Source organism: Arachis duranensis, chromosome 5, assembly GCF_000817695.3.
Source record: "Arachis duranensis cultivar V14167 chromosome 5, aradu.V14167.gnm2.J7QH, whole genome shotgun sequence".
NCBI lineage: Eukaryota > Viridiplantae > Streptophyta > Magnoliopsida > Fabales > Fabaceae > Arachis > Arachis duranensis.
Window position 1 is genome coordinate 19,870,253 of NC_029776.3, and position 10,837 is coordinate 19,881,089.

General features: G+C 39.0%; 2 protein-coding genes across 9 annotated transcripts in view; both read left to right on the forward strand.

Annotated features, from left to right (window-relative positions):
* LOC107488621 (putative ubiquitin-like-specific protease 1B) overlaps positions 1 to 4,543 on the forward strand; it is a 33,354-nt gene extending 28,811 nt beyond the window's left edge. For 4 of the 8 annotated variants that reach the window (XR_008009565.1, XR_008009567.1, XR_008009569.1 and 1 more), the window contains 4 exons: positions 3,255 to 3,389; positions 3,472 to 3,575; positions 3,844 to 4,090; positions 4,219 to 4,543. Coding sequence is in view for 3 of the 8 variants with exons in the window: in XM_052262290.1 (XP_052118250.1) it covers positions 2,932 to 2,943; positions 3,255 to 3,389; positions 3,472 to 3,575; positions 3,670 to 3,750; positions 3,844 to 3,880 (369 nt within the window). In the remaining 5 variants the exon portion in view is untranslated. Of the gene's footprint in view, positions 1 to 2,660; positions 2,742 to 2,812; positions 2,944 to 3,254; positions 3,390 to 3,471; positions 3,576 to 3,669; positions 4,091 to 4,218 lie in introns of those variants that run through there. The other 4 variants (XM_021142414.2, XM_052262291.1, XM_052262290.1 and 1 more) reach the window with 4 other exon arrangements.
* LOC127747747 (uncharacterized) lies at positions 1,124 to 2,549 on the forward strand. The gene is made up of 4 exons (XM_052262284.1): positions 1,124 to 1,451; positions 1,528 to 1,653; positions 1,742 to 2,055; positions 2,171 to 2,549. The coding sequence occupies exons 1-4, from the start codon at positions 1,423 to 1,425 to the stop codon at positions 2,194 to 2,196; spliced, it is 495 nt and encodes a 164-aa protein (XP_052118244.1). The 5' UTR covers positions 1,124 to 1,422; the 3' UTR covers positions 2,197 to 2,549.
* Positions 4,544 to 10,837: the final 6,294 nt, after the last annotated feature.

The following is a 10,837-nucleotide window of genomic DNA, read 5'->3' on the forward strand; positions in this document are numbered from 1 at the left end:
ACGCCGGTTTGGGCCATCAAATCTCGGGCAAAGTATGGACTATTATACATTGCTGGAAAGCCCAGGATGTCTACTTTCCAACGTCGTTGAGAGCGCGCCAATTGGGCTTCTGTAGCTCCAGAAAATCCACTTCGAGTGAAGGGAGGTCAGAATCCAACAGCATCTGCAGTCTTTTTCAGTCTCTGAATTAGATTTTTGCTCAGAACCCTCAATTTCAGTGAGAAAATACCTGAAATCACAGAAAAACACACAAACTCATAGTAAAGTCTAGAAAAGTGAATTTTAACTAAAAACTAATAAAAATATACTAAAAACTAACTAGATCATACTAAAAACATACTAAAAACAATGCCAAAAAGCGTATAAATTATCCGCTCATCAGTTGTCCAATGGTCACGGAATCAGATAGGATGGAGTTCAGAAGATACTTTCTACTGGTGGTGATGAAAATATTCCTGTGCCCCACCACTCAACAGGTTCTCTCTCCATGGCACATCTACGCTGTGTTAGATGTTTCTAATCCGCGGGGATTCAACTGGCCGTTGGAAACTATGAAGTGGTTTGACAAAGCAGTCGAAAAGTATAAGCTGAAAGGAAACAAAACTTGTGAAGGTTGCATGTTTGTCATGCTGGTATGACGCAATGACCATTACCAAAATTCAGTATGTCGTTGTTTTGTGAACAAAATAAATTGTATAATAGTAATTTGCTTTACATTAGTTTGGAGAGTTCAGTCTCTAGTACTGTTATTTGTATGATGTTTACTGATATGTTGATGATTTACTTGAATCTTTGTCTACTAATTTTGGATGCTTCGGTGTATGATTTCATCTGAATGTTTTCTGTCACTAGTTCTGTGTCGCTTGCTATATTCCAATTGACTGCCAGCCTTATAGAATCTTGTACCATATCTCATGCTAACTGTTCAAGTTAATAGTATATTCAACTTGGTTTTCCTTCATGTATAAAATGACATGTGCCCGTCCTCTGTGTAGATCCTCTATTTTCAGCGGTTGCAATACGGTCTGCTCGACAACTGTCTTGAGCCTGAGCCATGGCTCGATGCATGGAGCTCAGAGAGGTTAGAAAAGAAGGCACAGTATATTATATCCGAGGTACTCATTTCACTCTCGTAAAAGGTTAAGTTATGCCACAATGAAGGTCAAAAATGCCTATCAGATGAGTCAATATGTTTTTTATTTTTTCCTTTTTCCATTGACTCTAAGTACGTTTCTTGATGTTTTATCATTTTGTTTCTGGTTTCTCTTTTGGTGGTGCCTTGGGATTCGATTAAGATCATTGATTCTCTTCGTTTCTTAAATTAGGGATGTCTTTTGACTAGACAGGGTGAAGTTGAGGACATAAAAGGTCGTTTACCGCAAGCTGCAAGGAGGAAAACAGGAAAAAAGGCACCATAGAAGCATGGGCGAAAGGAATCGGTGCCGCCAAGGGTAAACACGATGCTTTATCATGTTAACAAATTTACTTCACGATGGTTAATTTGGTTCATGCTATCACTTCAAACAGGGGAGCTCAGTTTGTGGAGAGAGTAGGCAGGTATCATAGGAAAGACGACCAAGTGGACGCACAACAGCTCCAGCTCCAACTAGAAGAACTTCACGCCACACCGACGGATCAAAAACTAGCCCGAGAGTGAGTATATTGAATAGCATTGCATAAGTTTATTAGGTTCTTTTCAATGTAATTGGATGTTTCTTTACCCAACATAATCGTTATGCAGAAAACAGCCTAGCAGGAGAGGTGCGCAAAAAATGGAGGGGCTAAGAAGGACCGATCACGTAGGTCCAGTCCAAAGCAATATGAGAAAAAGGATCTCCCAATTAGCACAGATGATGACGAGGAGAATGAGCCTCTTGCCAAGAGGATGTGCCAACTGTATAACCAAAGGGTTGACCAACAAAAACCAAGTGCTGATCCACCCGAAGGGAACCTCAATAAGGATAATGCTCTCCAAGCAACACCTGTCTCTAGCTTGCCCGATGCAGGAACACTCTCCGTTGTGTTGGTGCAACATGAAGAATGGGAGTTCGATGGGTAAGTCTCTTAGACAAAACTATTTTATTTTGTGGTCTATTTTGCTTTTTAATGAATTAGGGATTGCATCCGTATACAACTACCTCTTCTCTAACATAGGTTGAGTTATTTGCAGTAATCCCAATTTCCTTTCGAACCTAGACCCTGAGAGTGAACAAATATGGCAATACTTTGAGCAACTGCAGAACACGAGGCCACTGCAGACCGTGATGCCAGCCTTTCCGTCTTGCAAGACTCCTAGCCCACCAAGCAAGAAGATTTCACCAGACATGACTCAGACGGAACAGATGTTTACCCAATGTACTCCTATAAAGGTGCATCCACTGCTAAAAGGGGCGAAAGCTGGACGAGGATGATAAGGAGCGATTGCGGCGATGGGCTGCCAATCGTTCGTTGGAGCAGAATCAGGTTGTGGTAGTATATGAAGGAAAGCAACATCTATCATTGATCCGAGAGGACATCTGCTCATTGCTACCCTGGCATTGGGTCACCAGCAACATAAGTAGATCACTCTAACACATTAATAGAATGAATATTTTTCTTAATATATATCGTGGCACAAACAGATGACCCTAACGCAATGTAAATTTTTTATACAGATCGTTCATTGGATGTGTTCAACCTTTAATGACTCAGAATCATTGCGGTTTAAGAATGACTTTTACTATATTCCTTTGAGAATTTTGGTATGCACGAATTTGTGTCTTCTTATCGATCAATCTTTGAGGTCTGATCCTAAATTGTACTTTTTGTACAGGAAACTGTGTTGCACAAGAGGAACTTGGATTCCTTCAGGGAGGTTCCTACTGTTAGTTATGTAGGCTGGGTCCTCACTTCGGTGATGATTCTATATTTTTTGACAAGATAGTAGCTTCCATGCAGAAATGGGTAAGTTAATGCTCTAGTTGAAGGGTGATTTTTTGGTTTAAGTGCTTACAATATCATGTTTATTACTTGGATGTTGCTTGTGATAGGCAACAGGATGTTCCCCTTAATTGCCAAATGGATGGTTCTGTTATTGGTTTTTATTTCTCACGTCTTAGTCAATTGAATCTGCATGTACTTAATTAAGATATGATTGGCTTTCGTTTCATTATATGTTCCTCAACACGCTAAATGTGTTAGAAATTTTTCTTATATCTGAATTTGGTGAGTCCATTGCTCATGTAATTGCTTTGATATCTCTGTTTCCATCACAGTGGTTTGCCCCAGTCTGTATTGATCGTCATTGGTGGTTGTATGCCTTTGAGATATATCAGAAAAGGCTGTGGGTACTGGATAGTATGTATACAGGAGAACCTAATAATGAAAGATTAAAAATACATGCTTATGCGGTAAGTATACCTTAGTCAATTAGTTCACCTTTAGCCTGGGTAACTCAAAATGTATCATTGCTAACGTGTTGCTGCTTTCCAGGGGAGACTCATTGAAGACATGAGAAAAGTTACGATTTCCGCATATGAGCACACGGAGTACGGTCTACCTCGTTTCTATCCTAGTGTACCAAGACAAGATAACGGGTCAGTTAAAAAGCCACCTAACAATACTCTTAACAGTACTTCACTTGATATTGATAATATGATTGGGAATAATATTCTTTCTTTGTACATATAGCTGGGATTGTGGTGTATTCGACATCAAGTTCATGCAGTTTTGGAGTTTAGATAAACCCTTGCAGCATTGGGACAAGATGAAGTTAGATATATTATAACAATTAATTTGAAGCTCTTTCTAGTCAGTTTCTTTCTCGGATTTAAAATTACCCTTCCACACAAAATTGTCATGCAGGACGTTGTACAGGAGTTTAGGAATGAGATCATACTAGACATAGTCTTGGGTCCTCATAATTCACAAATTGGGATGGCGCTGCAGGCATTGAACAACGCTCCTGTGCGCCGTAACCAGCCAAGGAAAAAGACTAAGGATGTGAAATCACCCTTCACAGCACCAAGCACGAGGAGCATGCTGCAGCGTACGGGGTTACCCACTAGAAAGACAGCCAGGGGGGAGACAACGGAAGAAGACAGATGCACAGGTAAGAAAAAATCAATATACATGTCTTAGTCTATCCATGGCCTCCTGATACAGTTATAGGCGTTCATATACCCATTTGTCGACTTAGATTCGTTTCATGTGAGCCTAATAAATCCTGTTTCACTGCAGATTCATGATTTCATGTTGCGGATTTTGTCAAGTTGATGGTGACAATCAAGACAAATCCTCTGCATGGATGGTGCTCATGCTAGGCATTAGGATGTTTCTTTTCTTTGTAAATTTGATGGTTTTGAATTTATTTTTTGATCTATCATATTTTAGGCATTTGAACTTGTATATACTTAATTGAGAAGTGAATTGCTCGTGTTTTGTTAGATACTCCTCAGCAGGTTTCGTATGTTAGGTATTTCAGGATTCTCAAGAAATTAGTTTCAATCTATGGATATCAATAATTCAATAAGAAATGCACTGCATATTTATACTATTTCGTCAACCCTGATCAGTGTACAGTACACATTTGTTCATGCCTATGCTTAAGTTGTAGTTCTTTCCATTCACTAAGCGTGGTATTAACTAAAAGGAGGCATTATTTATTTTTTTATCACTGTTTTCTATTGCTGAAATTGTGACGTTGATGGCAGTTTAAGCTTTGCACGGCCTCGTAATCAATCTACACGGCCGGTTCTTTTATGGTGGCACCAGTGACTTTAACCAGGATTTTAATTGGATGTTGCTACTTATAGGCACACGAATGTTACTTTTCCTTGTAAGTTAGATGATTCTGAATATGTTTTCTCAACTATAATATGTTAGTCACTTGAACTTGTGAGTACTTCATTCAGAAGTGTGTGGCTCGTGTTTTGTTATATACTCCTCAACAGGTTTCATATGTTAGGTATTTCAGGATCCTCAATAGTTAGTTTTAAATTTGTGGATGTCACGAGTTCATTAATGAATGCATTGCATAATTATACTATTTCGTCAACTCTGGTCGGTGTATATAACCCTTTTGTTCATGAATATGCTTAAGTGACAGTTCTTTCGATTTACTAGCGTGGTGTTAACTAAGTGGAGGCGTTAATTATTTTTTTATCATTATTTTCTGTTGCTAAAATTGTGACGTTGCTGGAAGTATAAGCTTTGCACGGCCTTCGGTCGTAATCCGTCTAGACGGCCGGTTCGTTTATGGTGGCACCGATGACTTTAACCAGGATTTTAATTGGATGTTGCTACCGATAGGCATACGGATATTTCTTTTTCTTGTAAAATGGATGATTTTGAATATGATTTCTATGTTTCATGTGTTACGCATTAACGACAGCGTGCATTTCATTAACATATGAATGGCTTTTATTTTTTTCTAAAGGGCAGTTTTCGGGTCGGATTTAATACATTTATTTTTTTGCGAACAAATAAGTGATACCTCATTTCTTTAAAACCATACCAACCAAATATTGGGGAACAATAACAACATTTGTACTTTTGATTCTTTTACTGAATGCTTCATAACAGGATAAATGAAAGTGACAATACAGAAAAATGAAGAGTTTATTCAGTTGTGTCTAAAGGACCAAAAAATCTAGCTAAGAATGACAAATTACTCATGCCAAGAAACCTGACTATAAATGCCTAAAAGAGTTCAACAGGTCCATGAATCCACCACCATCTGATGAATTCCATATAGTAGAATCCTCAAATTTGTTGTCTATAAAACCTTGACGATCATTATCTGTCTGAAGATGAATAACATCCTACAAGATCCACAACATAAAGAGAACAACATATATGAATCAGGAACACTATTCCATATAAAAAATTTAACATAAATGTCACTTCTAACACATACCGGTTGTGATTTCCTCTTTCTTTTTTCCATTGACTTCTTAATTGACTTGTCCAACTCTACTCCAAGTCTCTTATCCTTCGGCCGTCCTTTGGTTTTCACCCTTGAGGGTCCCTGTATGTCATGTAAAATAACATCGCATGTGCTCCGTGTGGGCATCGTATTCTGAGTCCCATCAAGAGTAGTGGAACGCATGCTAGCACAGTGATCAGTCAGCTTGGACTTTGCATCCGAAAGGGCAGCTCGCAAGATGGCTGCTTCCTCTTCACAAGCAACAAACTCCTGAGCAACGTTATAGAACTCGGAACACAGATGCCTGAACAAATTGTGGCTTTCATTACTCCGAGCCACGTCATGGCTACTCTTAATGTAAGTGTGCTTGCGGATGACATTCTTATTCCATCGAAGAAGAACATAGCAGCTCGGTACTGTGTCAACTCTATAGTATGACCAGACCGCAAGGATATGGCAACACAATATACCAACGAATTCAAATTTGTTACACTCACACCGATCATGCAATCAGTTTTTTTCTTACCTCCAGTTGAAGGATCCTGAACATATTACTAGAGTATTCCTACTGAAACTGTCGCTCAATGTCTGTGCTCCCTATACATGGGATGACTCCTTTCGAGTCCGCAGCATCATCTTCAAGCTCCTTTTGCTCCTTGTTTCCAAGTACGTTATCGTATTCATAGATGAACTAAACCAACCCACTCTTGCAATGAAGGTATCTACCGTAGAATGCGTGCATACTTTCGCTCCGCTGTGTACTCCTCATGTCGTTCCAAAATTCACTCTTGAAGAATATTGGCACCCACTTACGTCGATTTGCATTAAGATCTGCACAAGGAAAAAAAATAGCATAAGAGTGTCGCTTATATCCAACAGGATGACAGCTTACAAAGCATCGATAAAACAGATAAAAAAACATCGAGACACACTATGAAAAGAAACATCAGTATGTGTATTAAAAAGAACATCCACTGACATAACCCAAGGTGGAAAATTCAGTTACATTTCTTAAGAAAAAAACACAAGAACAGAAACACCCGGCAGTAATAAAATTAAATGAATAAATAGGCAACATGAAACCAACAGACGGGATTTAATTTAACGATCACAAACCTGCTAACCATCTGTTCTAACCTAACGCAAATTCTTTGATAAAAGTAGCCCAATCAACTTCAAACGATTCACTCGAAGGAGAGTTATACACAATGTGATTCATCATTGCACTCAACTCTCCGTACCTAGTGCAGCTACCAAGCTTGAATTGTGTTTTCTTCATTATGTGCCAAATGCACCATCTGTGGACAGTATAAGGTAGGACCTTCCTTATAGCACCAGCCATCGCCTTGCACTGGTCAGTGATGATCTCCTTTGGCGCAGTCCCAATGCATCTCACCCATTGCGTGAACACCCACTCGAAACTAGGGATCTCCTCACTGCCAAGTAAAGCACAGCCAAGAAGAGTAGACTTCCCATGGTGGTTTACACCGACAAAGTATACAAACGGTAGACCATGCCTGAGAATACATCAAAAGCAAATGTAAGGTAACATGAAAAATTTAACAGATAACTGCTCCTGCAATTCACCAATAATTATACAGACTTGTTTCTCATGTACGTCGTGTCAAATGACACCACATCTTCGTAATATTCATACGAAGCCATGCACCTTGCATCTACCCAGAGTGCGCTCCTAAATTTATTAGCATCGTCAACATCTATGGCATAAAAGAAGTTGGGATTGATTTCCTTCATTCGAACGAAATAATTCATCATCCCATTGAAGTTCGCATTGTCATCGGAGCATCGGAGATTGCTTGTAATGTAATTTCTGACATCCTTTTCTGAGAAACTCAGGTTTGAAGACCCACCAACTTTGTTTGCCAGTGCTAGATACGTCTTGTTGGGTCTTATGCCAGCCTCGTCGTTATCCATAATGACGCATTTGGCATGTATGGTCAGCTCCCAGTACTCATGATAGTGGACAGCTTTCTCAGCCGAACAGGGGTGAGAATGCCTCAATTCCACCCTGGACACAACCCAACATTCCTTCTCCCTGTCCAGCATGACATACATTCTTGCTTTGCATCTCGTGGCTGTTATTCTGTTTGACCTAGTTGCTACCTTAACACGAGATTCTCAATAACCCTCTCGAGTGCAGTGAAGAGATTGATTAATGGGTATCTTTGCATCCTTCCGCATCTTGTCAAAGTTCGTGTTCCTGACTTTAGTTACAAACCCCAATTTCTTTGCATAACTTGCATAAAACTCCTGTGCCAAATGTAGCAAATCAAATCTCATTCCTATGACTGGGATTTCCTCTTCACTGAGCCCACTATGATCCGGAAACTGTAAAACCAATTCACAGAACCAAATACAAATTAAAGATAGTATCAAAGTGGTAACTATAACGTGCTAACACACAATAAGAAATACTTCAAACCTCGTGTCTTAAATCCAACTCATCATTTCTAGTCACCATGACGTCGGTGATTTCGTCGACCTTCAATTAAAGACAATCGAGACAAAACTTTAATCCACTTATGACCATTACTATATAATGAAGCAATCCAATAAAACATATCAACAAATAAATGGAAACACATATAGCACTCAATCAGACTTTATTACTATCTCAACTAAACAAATTATTTCTCCAGATTTTTCCAAAAACTAGTCATCTAATTACCATAAATAAGAAGCCTTCACAACACACATTTTAATAAAAAATTCTATTAGGAATCAATGAATCATTAACAACATGTAATTGATTGCATGCATTATGACATAGACGGACAACACAGTGAGATTGAAATGGATCTTGGACTATTCGCACATTTAGGAGCAATATAAACTACCAATAATTTTGTCTTTTCCAACATAGATCTTACATGTCTTCCACACAACCCAATTAATTTTCATATCCACTATCTATGTCTATCTCTATTGGAATTTTTAGTATCAATGACATTAGCTAAGCATAGCCTTCTTTACAACCCAATGTATTCAATTGCAATAATACCTTATTAACATGTCCACTAGCAACGTCGGTGTGCCACATGTTTTCAAAGAAATAAATTTAAGAAATATCTAAAAAACATGGAAAAGAAACATTCACACTTCAGGTTCTCATATAACATCATGCAATTTAAGACTAACATATACAACATACAACATACCAAGGAACTGGTGGACGAAATTGTGATTCATATGTTATTGCATTTTGTAAAATTCATTTCTTTTTCTTTCCCTGGCAATGGCGCCAAAAACATGATGCCAATACCATGGTTTACAACTATGTGTGGTCACAACTCCATTCAACTTAACCAGCAAGTATACTGGGTCATCCAAGTAATACCTTACGTGAGTAAGGGTCGATCCCACAGAGATTATTGGTATGAAGCAAGCTATGGTCACCTTGTAAATCTCAGTCAGGCGGATAATAATTGATTATGGATAAGTTCGAAAATTAATAATAAACAGAAAATAAAATAGGATAGAAAGACTTATGTAGATCAATAGTGGGAATTCCTCTCAGTGAAAACGTTCCTATGCTCTGTCACAGCACGGCTAATCATCTGTCGGTTCTCAATCAGGTTGGAATAGAATCCCTTGATTCTTTTGCGTCTGTCACTAACGCCCAGCCTTCAGGAGTTTGAAGCTCGTCACAGTCATTCAATCTTAGAATCCTACTCGGAATACCACAAACAAGGTTAGACTTTCCGGATTCCCGGAAGCCTACTCGGAATACCACAGACAAGGTTAGACTTTCCGGATTCCCATGATCCTACTCGGAATACCACAGACAAGGTTAGACTTTCCGGATTCCCATGATTGCCACCATCTATCTAGCTTATACCATGAAGATTCTGTTGGGGAATCTAAGAGATATGCGCCCTGCCTAAGGTAGAATGGAAGTGGTTGTCAGTCACGCGCGTTCATAGGTGAGAATGATGATGAGTGTCACGGATCATCACATTCATCAAGTTGAAGTGCAACGAATATCTTAGAATAGGAATAAAGAGAATTGAATAGAAAGTAATAGTAATTGTATTGAAACTTGAGGTACAGCAGAGCTCCACACCCTTAATCTATGGTGTGTAGAAACTCCACCGTTGAAAATACATAAGTGAGAGGTCCAGGCATGGCCGAATGGCCAGCCCCCATGATCTGAGAACTAATCGTCCCAAGATGATCCTCAGATCTAAAGTGATCAAAAGATGTCCAATACAATAGTAAATTATCCTATTTATACTAGACTAGCTACTAGGGTTTACATGAGTGAGTAATTGATGCATAAATCCACTACCGGGGTCCACTTGACATGTGTTTGGGTTGAGCTTGATCTATCCACGAGCTGAGGCTTCTCTTGGAGTTGAACGCCAAATTGTAACGTGTTTTGGGCGTTCAACTCCGGATCGTGACGTGTTTCTGGCGTTTTACTCCAGACAGTAACATGGAACTGGCGTTGAGCGCCAGTTTACATCATCAATTCCCGAATAAAGTATGGACTATTATATATTGCTGAAAGCTCTGGATGTCTACTTTCCAACGCCGTTGAGAGCGCGCCATTTGGAGTTCTGTAGCTCCAGAAAATCCATTTCGAGTGCAGGGAGGTCAGATTCCAACAGCATCAGCAGTCCTTTGTCAGCCTCCTTATTAGAGTTTTGCTCAAGTCCCTCAATTTCAGCCAGAAATTACCTAAAATCATAGAAAAACACACAAACTCATAGTAAAGTCCAGAAATGTGAATTTAACATAAAAACTAATGAAAACATCCCTAAAAGTAGCTTGAATTTACTAAAAACTACCTAAAAACAATGCCAAAAAGCGTATAAATTATCCGCTCATCACAACACCAAACTTAAATTGTTGCTTGTCCCCAAGCAACTGAAAATCAAATAGGATAAAAAGAAGAGAATATACTATAAA